Source organism: Poecilia reticulata, chromosome 20 (genome assembly GCF_904066995.2).
Source record: "Poecilia reticulata chromosome 20, P_reticulata-male-v2, whole genome shotgun sequence".
In the NCBI taxonomy this organism is placed as follows: Eukaryota; Metazoa; Chordata; class Actinopteri; order Cyprinodontiformes; family Poeciliidae; genus Poecilia; species Poecilia reticulata.
The window spans coordinates 18537201-18561228 of record NC_088849.1 but is presented as its reverse complement, the minus strand read 5'-3'; the positions used below and the strand labels follow the sequence as shown (position 1 = coordinate 18561228).

At 39.2% G+C, this 24028-nt stretch overlaps 1 protein-coding gene across 2 annotated transcripts in view; it reads left to right on the top strand.

Moving 5' to 3' along the window:
* Window positions 1-1555: 1555 nt before the first annotated feature.
* LOC103456871 (collectin-12) overlaps window positions 1556-24028 on the top strand; it is a 34552-nt gene continuing 12079 nt past the window's right edge. The window contains exons 1-2 of one of the 2 annotated variants that reach the window (XM_008396697.3): window positions 1556-1862; window positions 5450-5500. In XM_008396697.3, coding sequence (XP_008394919.2) covers window positions 1856-1862; window positions 5450-5500 — 58 coding nt within the window. In that variant the 5' untranslated portion in view covers window positions 1556-1855. Of the gene's footprint in view, window positions 1865-5442; window positions 5501-24028 lie in introns of both variants that reach the window. The other variant, XM_081601516.1, reaches the window with a different exon arrangement.

Genomic DNA, 24028 nt, shown 5'->3' with positions numbered 1-24028 from the left:
TAAGTTTGAACACTAAATAAAATACCCTTATATTATATCACAACATATATAATGATAGGAATTGGGCTAAGCTTTCTGTTTTACATATTTTTGCAGGTTTTAGGTTTATAAAACACACACACACACACACACACACACACACACACACACACACACACACACACACACACACACACCTACACACACACGCGCGCACCCACACACGCACGCACGCACGCACGCACACACAAACACACACACACGCACGCACGCACGCACACACACACACACACACACACTTTTTATTACAAATATTCCACCAATTCAACATTGACAAATTTGTTATTGACAAGATAAAAATACTTTTAAAAAATGTATTTGTTCATTCATCTATTTATAATAGGTGTAATGTGTTATCAGGTTTCTGATCTATAAAGACATAGAGAATATTAGCAAACGTTAAAAAAAATTACAAAATGTGTAAGCTGTATTTATTACTCTGTGCCTTTTTAAGTATAGAAACAAGATAATGTAAAAACAGGAACTCGGCACAAATGTTGTCCTTTTACACACAGTAATGGGTACCAGGTTTTCTCCTGGGGGATATTAATGACGACCACCCCTCCTCCCCCCCGCCGTTAAACTCATCTCCGCATGGATTTTAGGCTGCAGTGCCTCTCGTTGGAGCCTCCTCTTCCAACAGGAGTCTGGACTGTAATGCAGAAACAACAAGTCAAGCTCCAAAGAATACTGCGAAAAATACCGGAAACGGAAGAGCTGACAAAACAAAAGTTCCTCAGAGGTTGGACATTTTACTTTTTAAAATTACAAGCAGACGAATACTGTTAACTAACCACAAGACTGGTTCTTTTGTTGTTGGACCCAATAACAACATAACGCAAATTACGGTGTTTGCGTTATGCATTAACGACATGCATAACGCAAACACCGTAATTTGCATCTCTAGCAACGTTTTCTCCAGACCTGAAGCTACTTTTTGTTACGCCCTCTAGTGGATGATCCCCAGTATGCTACACGTGGCCTGATGCGATTATTAATAATGGAGGCTGTGCAAACACTTCATGAAGCGTAATCATCCATCCATTATCCACCCATTATCTTTGCTCACTTTTTCTTGCAGTGTCCATTACCTCTATCTAGCGGTCTTTGGCCGAGGGGTGGGGTTCACCTGGTCAGCTCGATTATCCACAGAGATAGGCACTTTCGTTATTTTAGTTTAAAAAATAATAAAACTAAAATATTTATATAAATTAAACAGAAACAAAAACTACTAAACACGTGTGATTAATTCAGAATTTAATATAGACATGCATTAGATTGGAATTTGATGTGTCTATACAATTGATCAATCTCATAAGAGATCTTTAGATAGCTTCTCAAAAGCAAACAGTTCAAATTTTAAAGTAAGGCCAAAAATGACAGGATATAATTCACCAATGCATTGGTTCTAAGAATGAAATACAACCTTCTTGACGTGGTCGCTAGACTGAGCTTTATTTTGAAACTAACAGCAGCAAAGGAAACTCTCGTCTAGGCCTTGTTTTGGTCAGCTTGCTTTCAGCACAAACGTCTCGGCTCAGCTCCGCGCAGCGCTGAAGGATAAGATCCTCAGATCATCAGTGCAACTTCCGGAGCTCCTCTGAACCTCAGCGAGCGGACAATCAAGAGACGATGGAATTTTAAATGCAGAGCTGGACATGAGCTCAGGCGTATAGCTTTGCAGAGTGTAAGGCAAAGAGGAAAGGTGTTGCTCTGAGCGTGAAAAGTTAACTCCTTTGCACTGGATGCGGAGATGCGCAGAAAGTGATTGAGATCCTCATCGCTACTACAAACCTCAACGAGCAATTGAAACGCCATGAAAGGTACGAACTGTGGAGCGAAGCAGTTTCATGCTTGTATTCGTAGTTTGGATTTTGGTTTAAGCTGAAAATACGTTTGTCAAATGATAAATGTGATGTAGCTCCATAGTAAAGAAGTTATAGATGACACTGAAATGACTCAAAGCAACTTGTCAAATCTCAGGCGATGTTGGAGACTTGTCAACATCAGGTCAATTAGCACAATTTGAGTTAAGTAGAGACACGTCTGTGGATGAACTTTAACATGTTACCTCAAACACATTCCTTTTTTTTTTTTAATGACATCATTGGAAATTTTAAAAGAAATAAGTGAAGATATCAGAAAGAGAATAGTGGAGTGGATAATCTAAGTTTGGGTCATTTTACATGTTCAAAACTATATGCAAACTCTATTCACATAGAGAAAGAGTCAGGTTTTGTATCTTAGAAATGAGAGTGTCTTGGTATGAAATGTTGATATCAACCACCAAACCAAAGTCCACTCAGCAATGAACAATCCAATTCTCTAAAAGCAAAGACCATCATTTCAGCAAACTATTCTGAGAATCTTGTGGAAGAATTAAACCCCTACAAAAAAAAAAAAAAAAAAACATATTTCAGTTTTTTGGCGTTGAGTAATATAAATAACTTTGGTATTCTGAAATGATCTAAAACAGGAAAAGTTTATTTAGTCTTACTTAAAATCAGACTGTGAAGGGAAAATGGAGACGTGTCTGGTTTCAACTGTATAATCATGCAGAACTGGCATGTACCAACTTACTTAATGAAACATAAATAATCAGACTCACCCACTAGCAATGTTAGTGCAAACATTAGCAAAGCAGCAAAGCTAGCTCCTGAAGGAAATTAAGAAAAACAAAACATTCTATGGGATTGTTCATGGTTCATTTATTGATTATTAAATTCCTGATTTCCTAACTCTGGCCCAAGCCCCACCGGCTTTGCCTTAAATGACTCTAGAGCAGTGGTTCTTAACCTTTTTTGAGGTACCGAACCCAGAAGTTTCATATGCGCATTCACTGAACCCTTCTGTAGTGACAAATAAAATATGATATTTTTTCTCCCAAATTCAAAACATAGATCACTAAGTCTTCTTCTGAGAACAGTTCTTCAAAATATAGCCAGTGTTTTCAACAGTTGAGCTGACTGTCCAGGAACGACCCAAGGTATTTAAAATTTGCCACAGTTTCAACAGGTTGGCCATCGAGAGAAACTGTAACCACTTTAAGGTCTTGTTTAGATCATTTATTTAGCTCTACATTCTTAAGAGAATGAAAAATTAATAATAAATAATAAAGACTTAGTAATGTAATTATATTAGTTGTGTTACCACCCCCACGCCACTAGAGGCAGTAGCAACCCCGAAAAGATGCGACTAAGGAGCAGATTTAGAAGTACACCGAAAGCTACAGAATTTGGTAAAAACGGTGAGTTTTGCTGAAGTAAATAAAGACACAAGTTCAAATCCATGCTGAGAGTGGAGCTCCTTGGCTAAGCAATGTAACGTGATCCTCTGCAGCAAGTGATGGCAAAGCGAGGCGTCATCACGACAGGTAAAGACACAAGTGTGTCTTTACCTCCGCGGCAGAGGCTCCGCCGAACCCCTGAGACCGACTCACCGAACCCCTGGGGTTCGATCGAACCCAGGTTAAGAACCACTGGTCTAGAGGTATGGCTGAAAGCCCTCCCCCAAAACACAATAGGGTGTTCATAGACATTCATCTTGGTTTTCAAAAACCTTAAAAAGAGAAGTAGCGAGGAGAATATTTTGAGATGGACAACAGTAAATCAAGTGCAGGTGTTGGCTTCTATCTGGGAAGATACAAGTCCATTCGAAAACCAAACGGCATTTCTTATCAATATAAGTTGATGAACATGAAAAGCCGTGGCTGAAATTGCTTTTTTTTCCAACAAACTGTGCAGTGAAATAGGGTACTTTTTGCTTTTGATGTAATATGACAGCACCAAGTACAAATGCTACTGTTGTAAAATTTTGGTCAGTAAGTCTGTACTTGTAAAACAACCAACTAAATATCCTGTCTCCCAATTAGTCTGGTTTGCTTCAGCTAAACTTTCAGTGACTTTGTGGAAGCCTTGAGTGTCAAGGTCCAGGACCGCTATGCTGCAGTTTTTATAGATTTGTAAAAAGTATTTAACGGCTTGTTTAACTCTATGATTCATTCTCTTGTTGGCTCAATGTCACAAAATGTTCTTCTCATGAGTCTGTATCGGAGTCAAAGGTTTTTGTGAATTGCATTGCCGCTGTGGGGTAAAATTAATCTGATGGCACACTCCCCATTTCTAAGATGATGACAGTTATTTATTTACATATGTATAAACTCTGTTGTCATGGAGTTTGACTGTCTAGTCTTCAAGTCGCATTCAGTGTCGTTACATCACATTTGTTCCACCTCAAAATGTTACTTAATGTCAATAATACAAAGGGTTTGATGATTTTAAGCGAAATGAAAACGATTGCTGCTTTTCCGGCTGTCATGTCAACACAGAATATCTTGTTTTTTGTGTTTTGCTATATATTTAAATAGATTGAAAGAAACTTCCAAGTCACATGCTAAACATGTGACTAACTTATTAGGTACAGATCTTGAACAAAAAGCCAATTCTTACAATGGCCACTTGTAACAAACTAAAGCAGGACGTGTGGCTGCACATCTTAGTTGAACTGAAGGATTTTAACATATTGTTGTTTAGTATGTTTTCTAAAGCAGGACTCTCATGAAATGAGACCTGGTAAAAAAAAATTAATAAAAAATAAAGAGAACTATTGCACCAGTCTCAACCAATGACCGCTGGAGATAGACAACAGCTCTCCTGCGACCCTTGCATGCGTAAGCAGGTGTAGGGAATTGATGAATGGAACTTTTATATCAAATTGTTAAAAATTAAACAAAAATCCAGAACAAACAGCCAAGAGATAGACCTCAACTCTTAGCCTATGTGAAAGACACTGACGCTAAGTGAATAGGAAATGGATTGAGTTTTATTTAGCACATATATAGCTTTACACTAGAGCCAAATTTGCTGATTCCTACTCATAAATTCACCTTCAGTTGCTAATTTGGTATTGAAAAGCATTGCCCACTGGAAAACCTGTACACGGCAGAGGCAAGCTGGAATCAAACCCACAACTTTGCCCACAGAGATCCACTAGTGATTCAGTCTTTATCCGCGTCTCTTCGTCTGATCTCACCCCTTCTGACCTCCTACATCGATTACCTCTCCCCTCTCACGCCTATCTTTCTCCCCTCAGCTCCATCTGCCTGTCATTACCCAAGATGCTCTCCGTGTTTTCGTCCCGGTTTTCATTGTAGTGTGGCACGGTGTAATAAGAGTTTACCGTCAACAAACCAGAGAAACCACAGCTTGTGGCATTCCTGGGATCACTGAACCCCACACATGAACACAAACACAAAGACAAGAAGTCTTCCTTGCATTCCTGCACAAATTATTTAATTTTATGATAAAAATCTAAGTATTTGGCTTCATGAACTTATCCATGTTTCTGTTTTTTATGACAACAGCATTCGATTAATTTTTTGCTGTATTTTTTTCCCCATTATGTCCCCCAGACGACTTTGGAGACGAGGAGGAAGTACAGTCTTTTGGATACAAGAGGTTCGGTGAGTGGGAACTGATTTCTGTTTTAAGTGTGTCTTAAAATTGTAGTGGAGAGAAACGAGCACACTTGGACCTCTGATTATAAAACTTTTATGGCTTTTCAAAGAAGTTGCCCTCAGGAACAGACTCTAAGTGTGTGGGCTTAACTCTTTCTGATATCAAATAGTTGCTTACATACTGCATCATGTCTCTTTATATTCAGAGACATGATGCAAAAATCGTCGTATGCCCAAACCTCACCAGATATCTGGCACGAATGCTGATGATTACATCACCTGATTTGATCTCAAAATGCAGTGAGGTCCAGCTCACTACAGGCAAAGTACTTGTTGACAGGGCTAACTGGATCAGGAGGCTTAGGAGAGTCTCTCCTCTATCTGTCTTTTATCAACTTACTGAGTCACTTGATCTCATTGACTCACATAAAAACCTCTGGGGTGGAAAAATTGGTTGCGCATGCAAAATTTGTTATTGTGGGTATGCTTTTTTTTTAGTTTTACAAATACCCTCTGGTGGTTGCTGAAGGTCATAGCAGTGTTATCACTTGAGAAGAAGAACGATTGCTGAAAGCTGAAACAAAAGGTGCTTCACAAAGCTTTTGTTTAAGGTTTGCACATTTAAGCAACAAGCTTAATGCAGTTTTTGTCCAATAAACTAGTTTGTTTTTCGCCTCAGTTATACAAGAAATGTCACCTTTTGACTTGAAAAAATCTTTAAAATGATTAATTAAAATGTAAATACAATATTAGCAGGAGGACACTTGAGAGGCCACGTGTCTGGTACTAACACTGATTGTGATGCTAGCTATTAAATACGACTGAAACTGTTCAGTTAATGGCAGAATGATCCAAAGTTTTAGAAAAATATTAGAAGTAAATGCTTTTGAAGCTGAGAAGTGTAATTCCCTAGAAAGCTGCAGTTCTTGGAAAACGTTTTTTAAGTGGAAAGACTCCTGTAGATGAACACTCTTATGAGTTTTGTCCATCAAACATCACTAACTTCATCATAACGTCTTTCTTCTTCACTGCAAATAACACACAAAAAAACCCAATTTTCTCCACTTTTCTGACATATCGATATTGTTGGCGATAGAGCACAAACCACCATCGCACTGTAATTCTGTTAATTCAACACAGGTTTGGAGACCTCCGTGTTTCTGTATGCAGGGTGTTACAGTTTAGCGTAACTCATTTAGACCAAGATTCAGACAAAGGTCCTCCACAGAGACCATGTCAAGCAACGACCGACTCTGCTCGACTCAGCACTGGAAAAGATGGATTTAAACCGTGTTGGAACGCAATCCTTTTCATCCCGGTCATCCGAGTAGGGGCATCCTGTTTGTCTTTCTCTCCGAGCGCATGTGAGTCCTGTGAATGTATTACATTAAAGATCTGTGGGGAGGGGAGCTGAATTCAGCTCATTTTTTTCAACTCTGTTCAAGCAGAGCCAGAAAGTCGCCGAACTCTTTGCCGAGTGTCCTACGAGACGCAGGGCAGCTGTTTGGGTGAGCTGGCTCCAAGGTTCTGCCTCACCCCTCCAGAGGCTTTGTTGCACAACAAGACTGCATGCATGCAAACCATCACAAGCTTTCATTCTTCTGCTGTTAGAGCCGTCGCGTCAGCTCCCCTGGGAAATCAAACAGTCAGTTCCTCTTGACATGCTTGGTCTTAATTCATTGCAGCCTCAGTACAGTCTGAGGGTGTTTAAAAATGATCAGACATGTCAAAACTGTGAGTGTTTGGAATCTGTCTCACGTTTCTACAGTCAGGTCTGAGTTCTGAAAAACAGAACAATTCATCCTGACCGTCTTATGCTGTGAATAACAAAAAAAGAGTTCCTATTAATGTTCATATTCCCATACGGGACAGTTTGTGAATAACTCCAGAAGGTTTGTTTGGTAACCATGAAGGCAAACACTGGTCAGATTTGTCGCATAGGTTAGTTTCTTGCTTTTAAATCTTCAGAAGAAGGCCCAGTACACACTTTAGTCTTACAGAATGTCATGCAGGACTGTAGAGGTTAGCCTCATGCCAAGGCTACAACCTCGCCATGCCCACACTGGTCTGGCATCACTCCCAGTAAGCTGCGATGGTCAATAGAGCCATCTGTGTGACTCTGGCTTTAACCAAAAAACAGTCCACATTCTCACCATCAATACATACAGCTGCACACTTAGACCTCTTGCATACGAACTGGTCTGCTACTTACTTCCCACTGGGCGTAAGCACACACACACACACACACACTTCCAAAATACAACCCTAGAGGATGGCTACGGCAGATTCAAACAATAACTTCTGAGATCTTTGTTCACAAGAGTGTAGCTGGATGAACATCCAGCAGAATCTTCCAACTCCAGTCACAATTAATCTCAATGCTTAACTTTGTAATCTTGAAATGTAAGTAACAAACATTAAAAAACAAAAAAACAAACAAAAAAAAAGAACGTTTCAGAAAATGTTTTATTGGTTTGAACCAAACATCTGAAGATTCCCAGTGTATATAGTATATATGGTGCTTCCGATAAAGTAAAATGGTGTACAGATCTGCTAAGTACATCATGTGCCTTCATTCTGTGATGTGATGCTCTCCTTTGTTTTGTAATAGAAAGCAGCCTACTGACATGGCCTCTATTTAGTCAAGATAAAATATATACATTCTAGTAAAGTCTGGCATGTTTCCCAGTTTCCCAAAAGGCTCCCATGAAACATGTGCTGTGTGTAACATTAACACATGTACATGTAACACAATGTGACCAGGTGCTGAAATATGTCTAGAGGTACATTTGGAACTGTCAGCGGTTTTACTGATATGCAGACTTGCCAGATTCTTGAACTCAGATTGAGCCCATTAGATCAATACACACACACACCCACACACACACACGCACCCCTACACACACGCACACACACACACATGCACGCATGCACACACACACATTGAAAGCAATGAAATGTTTATGAACCTCTCTTACTCACTCGTCATCCTGAAGGCATTTGAACATTCTCTATAAGTACACAAATACATGCAAATATATGCATGTGCCTCTTCAGCTCACTGGAGACACACAGTTGGATATATAAGCTGATCAAGTTCATCTGGTTATTCTATTGTCCGCCCTGCCAAGGTAAAGTCAGGCATGACTTGTTTCCATGCTACTCGGGGTTGAAAGATATTTCTTTTTCACTTGCATCTAAGGTCAAGCACCACCTTGAGTTTTCCCTGCTGTTGCCTGTATTTGTAGTGCAGCATCTCCGGTACAGAATCAGCACTTGACACTGAAGTTTACTAGTTTTTACCATTTAATTTGCTGTTAGAGTTCAGTTAAACAGATGAGTATCCATACCTATTAAGTGGAATGAGAATGGTTTTCCATTCTCATTCCACCTATTGAGTGGAAAGAGAATGTTTTGTATTCAGGTCACTATAGTGAATTTGAAGTCTTATAATGTTATCCTGATAAGGGTCAAGATGAATAAAAACAAATTAAGGTAAGCCCGATATAAACAATAAATTCCAAGATGGCCGATGGAGTTATAGACCGATGCTCTTACTTTCGAGGGTAACTAGAAACGAGAATTCTGGGATGTGCATTGATGTCGGAGGTCTCACTTACGCCGCTGTCTCTTGTTCCCACACATGTGGATTTGGAAAAGCTGGACTCGGGAGGGTTGCGGCTGGCGCAAGACCCCGAATGCACCGTATCCATTTCCTGCACTTGTTATGGTTTCTCCAGCGAGGCTCTGGAACATTCCTGCAGTCGTGCTCGGCATTGGAGGGGTGTCTGTGCCTTGAGCCAGCTGTGTCAGCACAGACCGGCTCGGATCAGTCCTGGGGGTCTTTGTGGTTGAGGGAGTACCCCCTGCTTCACACCGACACCTCACCCACCACCTCATCCCTCCTGGTTGATGGGGATTTAGACATGCTTATGTTAACATGAGCACTTGTAATGCCCTGACACCTTTAATGCAGGCTGCGATATTAGGATTTCATGCTCTTTTGTGTGGTTCCTGCTGTATTCTCGTGTTCTTCTTCCTTTGGCAGCGTGTGAGCACTTAATACATCTGTGAGGTGTAAAATTCCCCTTTTCACTGCCTGCCATGCCACAATTTCTTCCACTGGTTTTGAGAACTCAAAGTCAGCATGTCTCAGCAAAGACATTAATCATGTGTGTGGATGATCCTAACTTTCTTCGATCATTTCTCTTTCTCGTCATGCAGTTCACATGTATTTTCTTAAACTGCCATAATCTATTCTTCTTACTTTAAGTTACTTACTACAATAATGACGTTTGGTATCTGAAATGAAAATGTGTCTAATATATTTGCTCTTAATTTGGTTCCGCTGCTTTTGACGTGGCCAGAATCATTAAAAACAAGTTTACGGGTAACACACTGGCCTTAAATGATCATTTCATGTGGCCAAGAGCTTTGTGGCCGAGTTGCCGTGCTTCTCAGTCAATTCCATTTTGTTATACCACTGGTGTTAATAGCAAGAAATTTCAATATCTGGCCTCTTTGCAGAGGTGGCACGCAAACTAGAATTCACTAAGCAACCAAGATGGATCAGTTTTATTGACAATATACCGTATATTTATACAGAGAAATTATTTTAGTTATTTGTAAGAATTTTGGTGCTTTCAAATAACTAAAACAAGTGCATTACTAGCACTTGTACCTGAATATTTGCTATTTGCAGACATTGCTCGTTGTGTACCTCTACACATCTAAGATAAACAGTATCGTTTGCTTCATTTCCTTTGTTAAAGACGTATAACTTAATGTTGTGACATGAGGACGGTGAGGGCAAATATATGTCGTCACTGTCTTTTATGAGACAGAGCAAAAACAAATGCAAGCAGATGGTACCAATTTATTTTCCAGCAGAAACACCCAAGTGCACTGAATTAGTGTGAGTCGAAATAAATAAAATCAGACGTCCAACATTGTGTTCGCATCTCAGTTTCACTGTTTTATTTTTGCTGGACAGTAAAGCGACAGACTTGTAGATAAACAGTAGGATGATGTCTGGAAAAAGGAGGAAGGATTTTGTCAAATCTACTTTTTGGGAGTATCTCACATGTCCCAGGATAGAGAGAGACGTATCTCATAGATTTAAGATGAGTAAGGGGTTCTGGCACCATGGTATTTTATCCCAGGAGAAAGTACAGGAAAGTGAGAGGTGGGAAAAAAAAAGGCAGCTGGTTGAAAACACGGAGCAGGGAGTAGTTGGATGGGCTTGGAGGAATATGAGATACTGTTGTAAAGAGATAAATGAATTAGATGATAAAGCAAAGCTTGAATGTTTCCAGATAGAAGTGTTTATTTGAATCACACTTCCCAGACAGCATGTTACCCAAGTGCTTTCTACGGAAAAGAAAAACAAAGAGAGTTGATGGTAACCACAGGTCTGTTAGTGGAACAGCCCAGTGAAGATGCAGTTCAACACAGAAACACTGACTCAGGACTACGATGGGACAAAAAAAAAATAAGGCAAAGAGAACCCAAAGGTTAATGACAGCAATATTTATTCCAGGAAAGAGATACAGCTAAACAATTAACTAGGAGTACTGTGTAGATCTACTCAAAGTAAAGCAGTGAGGAGGCACTGCTTTACTGTATTGACAGGAGTCAGCTGAGTTGGTTTGTGCATCAGGTCAAGATTAACCCTTGTTAACAACCTTTGTACATCTTTCGCGATGTGGGGCTGGTAGAGAACTTGTTGAAGGGACTTTATTCAACCCTTCTGGCCAGAGAACTCCTTAATATCCCAACAGAGTGAGGCAGAGAGTGTTTCTGGCCTTTCCAACTCTGCAGCTCCAGATGACAAAACCTATGACCTGAATAATGTAATGACAGGCTGAAGAAAACCTCTCAAGTGGGATCTGAAACACCTCAGTTGACTTGTTCGTTTTATGGTTTGTTATGCAACTTTGATGTATCATTAAACTTCTAAAAACGGCTTCCACTGCATGGCGAGGGAACAGTGGTGGCGTTAGCTTCTTTTTGAGCTCCAAGAGGTCAAAAAGATGTCCTTTAACTCCCTTTATGTCTCTCTCATTGGTGTGGCTTCATTAAGCTACATAAAACATCACAGCAAAACTCCAGGTGCTACATATAAAGAGGCGTTGATCGGTGATGTGCTTGCCAGATGAACACATGTGCTATTAATTAGCTGCTGTTTTCAACGTAGCCTGTGATCCCCGAGCGTCAGCCGCTATTCTGACTCTCCATTAAGAGTGAAGGAAACCAGCAACGTCTGTGTGTTCCTCCTCGAGAATAATCATTGGTGTCCGTGATGTGACCCACATTACGGATGTCAGGGGAGAGTTTTAGGAGTTCACCAATGCCTCCATAAAGTGTCTTTCAAACTCTTGGGCTTGACTCTTTTGAATGAGTAATTAAATAACGGCGAAGGTTCGCCAAGACACCTGTGTTTCTGTAACTCCTGCAGTTGGAATGCTTACACTTTGCTTTGGCAAGCTGCAGTTCTCTGTTCTGCAAGAAACACGCTTGTACCTTAGCTCTTACGCCGGTGTTCCCTGGAGAGTGTGTGTTTCTACATACATGTGTGAGTTAAGCTCAAGAAAAACACACGGCATCACTCTTTTGTTGAACCAACTGGTACTTTTCCGTGCTCACAAACACCTCCGGCTGCAGAACACACAGGCGCACTTTTACAATGAGTTTGGGGATTCTAATTTTTCCCTCTTTTAGTGTAGGCAATAAACAAAAAAAACCCCCAAAAAAACTCAAAATCTGGTACTCACGCTCCAAGATGTTAATGAAAGGAGGAGAAAAAAGCAACTGAGGGTTGCCAAAATCAACCCACTGCTTCCTGGTTTGCAGAAAGGGAGTTGAAGCGGAGAGGAGCAACGTTCGACTCCAAAACCCTGTCAGTTGTATAATGGTTATCACATTTTCCATGTGTGCATGAGACTGCAGACAGATGGAATTCACTATGTTTCATTTTCTGGTGCCATTCCGCAGTTCTTATCACACAGATATGTTTAATAACAATGAATAAAAACATCCTTCAATCTACAGTACATCTCTGTTATATCGCAGATTCCATACCTGATACCGTTCGGCATAATTGGATGTAAAAGCATCTCTGAACATTCTGTTTTTAAAAGGTCTGTGTCTTGCGATTCCATCTCCAAGTTTCCAAATCCGGTAGTTTGGTTTTGTTTGTGGAGAAATAGCAGCTGATGTGCACATTAACAGGATTTTAGACTCTGACCTAATTTACTCTGAAAGCCATGAAAGAATTTGCTGGAATACTCTAGAATCCTTTGGATGAGTTTCATGTGTTTGCTGTACGACTGGACATGTATTTTTATATATTTTAAACATACAACTTGATATATATGTAAGGCCTCTAACCTGTTTGTCCAATTTAGTCCTAGTGTTTTGTTGCAGTATGTAGGTCTAGCCTTTATTTAATCACAGTTTCACAACCTTAACAGAATTAGTTGTTACTTTGACTGTACCAGGGTGAAAAACAATGTTCTTGCAGCCATGTCCTGTCTTTTAAGATAAAAAAACCACAGCTGCCTCACTTAAGTGATATGTTCTCACACATTCCCCATTTTTAATAGAGGCTAAAAATTTGCGTTTTGTCATATTTATCTAGTAGAAAAACAGAATGTCATTTAAAAAAAAATGCTTTATCAATCTAAGTTAAAGCAGGACTTTAAAAAATGACTCAACTGTCTTGTTTAGAGGTTATGTGTGTGTTTGTGTATATGTGTGCATTAATATCTTCTCTGAGAAGACAGCTGAACAAATCTGCATAAATCATCTTGTTGATGCTGAATGGCTCTTATTATAACATTCACCACACATGTAAACCCAATTCAAGACATATCCCCATTTTAGCAGATTGAACCAGGAATCAAAAGGAGAAACATGAAAGAGTTACACCAAGTGCCTAGTTCAGTTTTGGAAGTTTTTTGGTAAAATAGAAATAAATCAGCAGAAAAAAGGTCATAAATATGTGTGCAATCTTCAAGACTGCAATGACATTTTGGCTTTAATATTTGTCTCTCTTGTGGTATGAATGGAATTGCATTTTACTTTAACGTCCTGCCAAGATTTCCTCGCTGAGACTGAGAAGGATTTATGTCCTAGACTCTGCTACTGATTTGATCCTGAGATTCTTTTTTTATTCTGAAAATATTCCTGAAATTGCATCTCTCCTAAATCAAAAAGTTTGCCGCTGATTTCGGCAGTGTGAATATTGTTAGCGACAGTGGCAACAGATGAGTTTTGTCTCCAACCGATGGCTGAAAACCTCCGATTTTAAACGCCCGCTCTTGATAGAGGTTTGTCCTCTGGCACTTCAACTCTAAACAAACTGTGATGTGGAGTAATTCAATCCCCTTGTCTGGAGCTGATTATTGCTATCAGTGTGTGTGTGTGCGTGTGTGTGTGTGCGTGCGTGCGTGTGTGTGTGTGTGTGTGTGTGTGTGTGATTCACAAACCAGATGTCAGGCAGTTCCTCTTGCTTTGAGAGGGTTCATGTTGACTGCTAGGAAGTGGAGGAGCGTGCCGCCCTCACGTCTGGAGTGTGGCTGTCTGAACGGACGCTTCTTCCAGCAGCACGACGGTTTGTTGTCTTTCACACCGACTTGCCACACACTAGCATCAGACCACAGAAGAAGTCGGAGGGCCCACCCAGTAAAAAAAACCCCACCGTGCTGCATTAAAAGGTTTTGTTTCAATTGATCAGCTCTTTTTTTTGTATTTTTTATTTTTTTCTGTGTTTTGACTTGTTGATTTTGGAGGTTCAACAGCATTTGGAATATGTGCATAATTGGGTAAATTAACATTCTGCATGTGGGTTTGAAAAATGTTTGTGTCCTAAAATGAATTTTTGTGGCGAGCACTGCATACATGATTGTAGTTATGTTCTTTCCGTTCTGATGTTTCCTCCTTGATAAAGGAGTGTACAGGACTGTCCTTAATGGAAAAAAATAACCATCACTTTCTGATACTTTATATTTGTGTTGTCATGCTGTAGAGGATTCATAGTCCTTGACCTTACATTCAACTTTTCAGATTTTGTCATATTACCATGATCAAATCAAAGGGATTGTCACCTTTTAAACTTATAGCTTCAGCTACGCAGAGCACAGTTCGTCACTTGTACAATTATCTTTCCATTAGGCGTCTTCCGATGGTAACTGGACTGGATTTTATTTAGAGGTATTCAAATAACGGGGGCTGAACATCACTCTTCAGCTTCTTATTTGTAAAATGTTTTGATAACCATACAACCTGCTGCATCTCCTTCACAGTTGAGTGTGTGCTGATCTATCACGTTGTAAGACACCGTAGAGTTTTTGTCAGAAAATATATTTAAAACTCAGTTGGGCTTCAGCACCCAGACCACAGTCTTATCCGTATTTTACTGCTGCTGTTGGATGATATTACACAAAACCCTAAAATCATAGAGCGGTTTCTTCCACCGTGACCATAATGTTACATAGCCACTGCCCACAAATGACAGCGGAGGTAAAAACTCAAGAACGCTGGATTGGATAGAGAAGTCTGTCCATGAAGACCTTATTTGTCCAGGTGGCAGGGTTTGTGGTGGATAGGGCTGATGTGGTGACAAGTTTTTTTTTCTGCAGTTTGTTAGACCACTACATTCTTGGCATGTTTTCCAGAGATACAAACAACTCCTTCAACTGTTCAAGGTTTTAATGTTTCAACATCTCATCAGAGCAGTTTAGTGTGTTTTAGTGCTTTTGAAATGTCAAAGGCTGCTTTGGGATGACAGAGGAAGACATTCTCTCTTTTTATGGTGTTTTCTTTTTTTTTTTTTTTTTTTTAGATGTCAAATTGGGCTTTCAAAGTGGATTTTGAAGTTTGTAATTTTGTAACTGATTTTGTCCATCTGCATAAATTTATATCTAAAAGAGCCATCACGACCTGAGGACATAGACGTTGTGTTTGATCCCGATTCAACGTGACTAATTAACTCTAATTAGAGGCACATGGCCAGTGTATGTTGTTGTCACCTACCAGTTTAAAAATACTTCCAGATCTTTGGAAGTATTTTTGGCTTAGTAGTGTTACTGCGCCTGTTTTTAGCTTTAGATTAGCATCTTCCGTCTCCATTTTGTGACTTTTTATAAATCTAGGAGGAGTCAAATGCAAATATTTTAGGTTATGTGATTGCATTAGTTGTGCAGTGCGCTGTGCTTGTTACAGTCTAATTAACTTTTTCATCTTACTTTTGTTGTTTCCTTGTTAGTAAGTAGATTAACACAACTTTTAAAATTTATATCGCACGTTCTCATTTGTTTTCTTTGTGCTATTTGTTTTGTGGGGTTTTATAAAAACCATTAAGCATATGATTTTGGTCCGGATTGGGCTCAGGCTATAGATTTATACTCAAATTTGCATAATAGTGTCCATGAAAAATCAGATTCTTAGAGCTGGCCTTTATTTTTTTACTGCTTCCTATTATTGCACCATAAGCAACAGTTTCTCAGTTTTCTTTCCCACCTCACAACTTTAGTATTTTCATAAAAGTTATAGATTGAAATAAGACCGATGTTGTAGTGAAGTATTTTCTTTTTTTTTTTTTTTTTTGCCTTTGTGGTTATGACTAAATTGCTAAGAATGGTCAGTAATTAAAACATGCCCTTCAAAATATCTATTTGACCTATTTGTTACTTTTAGTATTACAAACTGTTCTTATAAAGCATTTTATTATGTTGAAAGCAAAGGACAACAACTTTAAAAAAAGAATTTAAAAAAACATATTCATATAGTAAGTTATTATTAAGAGATTGTCCTTTATAAAAATAAAAAAAGCTCAAGTTGATCTATACCCCAAGTGCCATTCTGGGGCTTATTATTCCAGCTGCTCATCAGAGGGAGGACGTCACTGCATTTATTTTATTCCTGGTTTTCTCCGATTAGTGACATTTTGCTGTTTGTTTTCCTTTGAACTGCTTTCCAGCGCTCCATCTGCACCGGGGGTCTTTGTAGTGGGTTCCACATTTTGACTGGCACTTGAGGCGAACAGCAGGAGGTCGAATGGAACGAGCCAGAATTTGTGTTTTGTGCTTTTGCGGGTTTAAAGCTATGACAGACAATTAAAGATTTACAGTTTGTGTTGTTTTGTGATTTTAGAGATATAACGAAGAGTGTGACATAAGTAATTTAAGCAAAGATTTTATTTTTTTTGGTAGTTTTAAAATGACCTTTGAATTGTGTTTTGAATCCTAGATCAAAATCTTTCCTGCTTTCCTGGAATCAGTTCTGACTAACTTGTCTCCTTGCTGACGGGGTTGTTTTCCCTTTAGAGTCGAGTGTGGGCAGACTATCGAGTTCTGGATGCTAATGTGATGGTAATTAAGCAGTGGGCCACACACACAAAACCAAAGGACATCACACACACACACACACTCACTCGAGGACTAGAACTTTTGGAGTACTTAAGCTCCGATGTTTTGCTTTGAAACCAAAACCCAAGTCACTCTGTGGGCCCCAAATCTCAAAGCTGAGTAAGACCATTCCCACTGCCCACTGCTTTGTTGATAAAATTTTTTGGAAAGATGAACTGTTTGTTTAACTGCAGCAAGCGCTGAGTTTCACAGTCGAGTGGGGGCCTTGGAGTTCGTGGGAGGGGAGTGGAGAAAGCAACGCAGGAACGTTTCTGGATGCTGCTGCAGCCTTGAGGAGACAGCATCTGAAAACTATTGTTCAAAGACTTCTTTACCTTTCATATCAACCGGGTTATGTAGTAGTAGGATACGTTTGGGTTACACAACCTCCTGAAAATTGAATGGGAGTAATTTTGCAATAAAGTTGTTTTTGGATTATTCTTACATCTATTTGAGATATCAAACCCCAAGCCTCAGTGTTGACTTTGGCTTTACAGAGAGTTTTGCCATCTTTTAGCTTGTTGTTCTGGATTGACAGCCGTGAAATCTGATCTCATCGGTCCAACTTCAGCAGCTTATCACAACCGGAGCCAAAAAGCTGTGATACGTCTGCTGTGCACCACCTTAGTAACAACCATAGAGAACTGACTTTATCCCACAGGATCTCCTGTAATGCTGCTTCATGTTGTTTTTGTTCAGCTTTATAAAAACAGGATAATCACTGATGTTTACTTTTTTTACTGAATAATTATTAAATGACGTAGTTAAGTTGAACTGCGTTGATCTTTTGTGGTCATTTGTCTATGGTGATTCTTGGACAGGCAACAAAGGCTTAATAAATCTCAATAAATATATTAAAGAATCACTGTTCCAGACCTGACCTTTTTAAACTAGAGATAGTAAATAGGGCCCAGGTTCCTTACAATAAGTGAAATGTTCCTTTACTTTGGCAAAGATTTTGAAACAATAAATCAGATGCCGACTTCAGCGTCATTAGAAGAGAAAAGTTTATGGCAACATTGAGCTCTGTGTTGCAGACTGTACCTTGTACCCAGAATGCCGCAGCACACACAATTCCAGTTTCTTGAAAGAAAACGAGGCCTTTAGTTTAACACCAAATTGACCTTTTTCCAGGATCCAATGATACTTTGCATCTTGGCAATTTCTTGTAATGGTATTTTTACATGCAAACAGGCGAGACAGGTCAAAGCATGTGAGAACATCATGTGTCACAACTTAAACTGGATGATATTGTTGCATCAGTTCCTTCATATTTCAAGAACTGGACAGGAAAAAGCCTTAGAAATGGACTCCTACTATGTATACCAGCTTATTTCTCTGACTTGCCAACTTCATTGTTACAAGAACTGAAGTACAATATAATTTATTTAGTTTTGATTTAGCATTTTCCATACTTTTTGATCACTGTTAGCACATTAATGGTCAATTTTTCAGGGAAAATATTCTGTGGCGAGCAAGAATGTGATTAGATAGTGAATGACTAGGGCATCATGCACTAAAGGGTTATCACTGATCATGAAAGAATGTAACTATGTTACTTGCTATTTTGTTAAAACTCAAATCTTTCTAGAAACCTCTGTTGGTAATTTATTGAAACTATCCAGGAATACTAAGTTCTACATCTGGGGTTTGTGCCATTGAGCTTAATTTCTCAGGATTTATTTCATTCTGGACAATAAGTGACCTGTAAGCAATGACCATAAGTTTCAGAACTGTTGTTCAGAACTATGTTCTGAACTGAGTTTCAGAACATAAAGAATCATCAAACTGAAATCTAATATAAACTTTATCACCATTATTCAGTAGTGGTGCAAATGTCTATGTTTTTATCCAGGGTCTATGCTGTACACAACAAAGTTGGGGGACCAACTCAGTTTTGAAATTATATGTCAATAATATATATATATTTTATAAAAATAAAAGTTTATTTGCAACTTGTACGGTAATTATTTTATTGGTAAGCTAAGATATGACTTTATCATATGCCTTTTTAGCTACAGTCTCACATTGCACTCCTCCCATGTAACACTTAACACAGAGTCTCAGTATCTTGTAATGTAGGCTAGTTCTGGTGGCCTTTTAGAATATTTTTTGACGTATTCACATGTACATCTTTTAGCTAAAGTCATAATTTACAGAGGTGCTTGAAGGATAAATGTGATCTCATTTCACTAAGTTTTCAGTTACAAAAATTGGACGCTACACACCTACTCCCCAATTTGGCTCTGTGTACATATGTTGGCAGCTCAGACTCACCAGATTAACACCATCTCCATGCACCATTACATAATTCCCACTTTGACAGAGCCAAGGTGTTTAGAGCCTGGACTTCTGAGAGATTGTAAAATAATATAAGCTTGATTTTCTTTTTTAAAACATTTTCACAGTGGGTCTGATGTTGGAGGCACATTGGGAGATCTCCCTGTCAGCGAAGTGCCACGTTTTTCTTGATCTTTCCATTTTTGAACGGTTGGTCTGTCTTGTGGCTATGTGCTGGAGAGATTCTTGGCTAATTCTTTTGACAGAAGTGAATGGATTTCACAGTTTGTCCATCATCCGTTTCTCTGTCCAGCTCTTACGTCTTTCTTTGCTTTCCTCCTCTAGTTTATAGCTTTTCTCCCAGTCCGTCCTGTTTGTAGCTAAACTTGGCTCTCTCGTCTTTACATCTCCTACTTTTCCGTCCTTTATTGACAGGCTTGGGGCTTCATGTCTGACTGTCTCGTGTGATGAAGGCGTATGCTTTCCATCACATGCAATACAAGAGACCGAGCCTGAACCAGACCACACAAGACGCCGGGATGGTGTTAGTTCCTAGTAAAGCGCCAAAGCTTTCTGATGAACTCAGAGAGGGACCCAGAACTTTGGCCTCAATTCTGCCCTTCCTCTGGTTGCGTCACTTTCCAGGTACAACCTCGAATTGAGCGCAGTAGGCATGTGAAAGGACATAATGTATTCTCCAGGCTGCTAAACAGTTATTAGGGGGAAGCATCCCGAGAGCCAGGACCACCACTGCGAGAGAAAAATATATTACCAGCAGACGGTTTTTAGCATGGATGCACAACATTTCCATTTGCTGCCTCCATTAGAGCAAAACACTCACAGGAACTCACAGGCGTCTTGCCTCAAGATATAAAACTACATTTTTTTTTCTCTCCTCTTCATTACTGCTACAACAAAATCCTCCTCAGAGTAAATATTCTCATTGAGTGCCTAATTTCACACTCAAGTCAGAACCTGAACGTTCTCTTTTTTTTTTTTGTCAAAAACATGAACGAGGGCCTCACCTGATTTAGTGCAAGACCCTTTAACGTCCCACCGAGAAATTTGAGCAGCGGGTGACTCATTTACTGGGCCGTCATCTGCCTTCTGACTGTAAAACAACTTGGCCCAGATTACATTATGTCAGAGATCCTGTAAAACATCTTAGTAACGAAGGACAGATGGTTTGACATATTACAAGACTTTGGAAAATAACAACAGGAAACAAACACGCTGGGATTTGGCAGTGCTGTGCGCAAGATCTGTGTATTACACAATTTTAGATGACTCATCACAAGATTCAATTTGTCAAAAGGATAAACATGTGTCCTTATTTTCCCTGGGAGTAGCATGAACACAATAGCTTAAGAATGAATAGGCAAGTAGACAATGGAGGTTTTTTTTAACAGGGTGGAAACTATTTTATGAGGGGAAAGATTCAAACTGGATTTGAAGGGAAACCGCCAGGTGAATTTCTTACACGTGTAAGAAATCCAGCAGCAGAACATTGATGTTCTGCTGCATCATGATGGTTGTCAGTGTGGTTCTATGTCGAATGGTTTCTACTACAAAATCCAGTCAGCTAAATGCTCCTGCATGGGTTTTCATTGTGGGTTGTTTTGAGTGTGCTTCACATTTTCTATTGCTATTCAAATCTTAACTTTAGTCAACATTAGTTTTAGATTTGATCTCTTATTCACTTCCCATGCAAACTGATGCACTATATATATATATATATATATATATATATATATATATATATATATATATATATATATATATATATATAAACGCAAGTCTGGTTTTGAAAGCTCTTTAGAACTGCCTTTAAAATTACAGATTATTTCAAGAATGTAACTGCACATTAGAAAAGAAGTGAGCAGTTTGAGATGGGGTTTCTTTGCTTGATGCATGCACCCTATGATGGATTTTTCATTCAACATTTTTCTCTCTGACTGCCAAAGGCAGAGTTCTGCACATTTTCTGAAATTCCTGCAGAAACTCAACCATTCTACTGCTCCAGACTTTAAAGAACAAACATCTGTAGCATGGCTACAGATGTTTGTGGGTTGTTCTTGAATGCCTCAAATTTCATGGTGACAGTTTTGACCACCCGGTGAACTCTTGGCCACAGTTGGCTTTTCCAGCATTGAAATGATCCCAAACACACAACAGGACTGGATTTGAAATAGCTAAATCAGGTTAATGTTAAGATTGTTGAATTGCTCCTGATTTCACTTTTCTCCAAAATGCATGGACTTTGTTTTCAATTCAGTTCCTTGTTGGGAAACCAACAAATTTGGTATGTTCTTCCGATAGTGATCAGAAAAGTATCCCGATACTCAACCAGGATCATGCAGACAGCCGTAAAAGCTTAAATATATTTGTGCTATATTTGTGCTAATCCGAATTTGTGTAGATGAGAGAGAATTAATGGTCAATTGAAACATGTGTACCTAATTCTTGTTTTTAAAAGAATCACCTATCTAATGGCTCGGATTTGTCTTTAAAGTCCAAAATTTGCTATGCTATTAATCCCCATAATAAGTGGCACAAACTCATCGGCTCTAATCAGAAATTTAAACAGAAAGAGAAGGTGAAATGGAGCCGTGGAAATGTATAAACATCTTTCACTGTTTCTATTAAACCCCGCACAGAACCGGTGAAAACCAAAGACGAATTTTTCTTCACTAGTGTAAATTTCCATATAACCGTACATCCATCACTTCTACATCCCTCTGGTGTTGTTACCTCCTCTCCGGTCGTAAACTCTTCCTCCACTGCTGCAATTTGTGTTAAACTGCTGTTTCTCTTTGGTGCCAGGTGTAATTTTCTTACCAATCTCTTGGTAGATTTGCTCTCTGCTTTCTTGAAAGTGTTTAGCGAGGCTGAGGTCCAAATCGCAGTTTCTGTGACCTAAGCAGCACACGGCCTTGTGTTCTCCATGGTTTCTATAGCGTTCCTGCCGTTGTTTACTGTAAATAAACACAGCCTTTAAATGTTAGAGGCTCATGTATCACTGTGACCTCACAGACTTTTGTTTTGGCATTTCAGAGGGTTGGTGTCTGGGTAAGGCTTTTGTTTTAGGAAATTAGGCTGATGAATGACGCGGACTTGGAGATGCATCGACATCACAAAAGGTGAACACTCTGAATCACACCAGCGCTGTGGTTTTTGCAGAAACAATGAGTGAATCTGAGCCAAAGAACATAGTGACAAAGTGAGGTTAGTAACATGTCAAAGCCAGTTCTCGCAGTGTCCTTGTTTCAGAAAAGACCCTTTATTTCCAAAGCTTTGTTTTCTTTTGCTAGGGAGTAAAAGTGTGGCTGTCAGCCTGTGGCTTCACTTCCTTGGTTATTTTTCAAGTCGTTGCCCGTGTGACCTGACTTCATCTGCCTGAGCAAGCGAAGGCATCAGCTGATGGAAAAACTACAGCTGTGGTTTCTCTCTCAGCCTTTTTCAGAGTTTTCATTTTATAAGTTACTGGTGATTTGTCGTTTATAATCCATTTTTACCTTTTTCAGTTAAAGCAGTTATTCGTATAGCATCGTATGTGACCTCCAAGGTAAATAGAGCGCCTTGCAGAAGTTCCCCAAAGGTTCTCATATTGCAACCAAAGCATGCAGTGTATGTCTGGGGGGATTTTATGCGATAGATTAAAACACTGTTGTAATTGTGAAGTGAAAGAAAAAAACTACGTGGTTCTCAATTTTCAAATTTCAAAATAAATCCTGAATCTGAAAAGTGTAGCTTATATATGCATTCAATCCGTTTGAGTCAAAGTTGTTTACATTCTCATTTTGGTACAGTTTGAACTGCAAGTCTTTGCATATAGACTCGTCACATAGTTTTAGAAAATAACTGAAGAGCAGTCAAATTGGATCGATTTTGTTTTTCTGTTTTTTGTGAGAGCGCTTAAGCGGTCCTCTAATCATATTTTCCCACCTGAGTTGGGGTTCCCTGCAACTCCTCCAGAGCCGAAATAGACCTCTTGACAGTAATTTCAAATATTTAGTATTTCTACCTGAGAGATTGTGAAGTTATTAGGGTTGAATCAAAACATGATGTCCCATCCAGAAATGAAAAAAAAAATAAATACAAGTTTCTGTTTCCTGTATCTAGTAATGTGACCTTATCTCTGACTTATCAGCCACATGTTGCATGTATTTGACCGCCATACCAAAAGTATCCAGCTTTTTACGGAGCATCTAAATGTCATTTATAACCTACAAAGTGTGTCTGTATAGTTTTTCCTCCGCAGATTTAACAAACACTGTCAGCTTGTTTACTCTGAAACAGCAGCTTTGGACAGAAGCGCCTTGATTTCTGTGAGGTGATGAACTGATATGCATGCTTCACTCTGAAGTGTGCATAAAAGAACTCCACATATATGTCAGAGGGACGTGAATGATTCCAAAATGGAGTCGTTTCATTGTGGCTGCATTCCCAGCATCCACTTTTCTGCTTGCAGTAAAGATTTCTGCTGAGTAACTCGCCCCACTCCCACATTTGTAGCAGATGTTTCTATAGTGGAGCCTAATGTTGATAAAAACCTTCCCTCGCTTTTATAAACTGTTTCTGACGTAATTGGCAAGGAATCTTAACGTGCTGATTTACAGTGGGGCAAAGTGGCCAAAAATGAAATCACTGTATTTCCGTCACTCCATTTTTTTTTTTTTTTTAATTTCAGTGTGAAGCAGCAAGATGGAAGGTTTTTTCACAACATGAATCCAGAGAAAATATGCAAAAAGTAAGAATGGACTGCCAAAAGAAATTGGGTAGATTGGCGGTATTTGAGTTAGATATAGCAAATTGGAATATTGCATTTAACTTCACAAACTTGTTC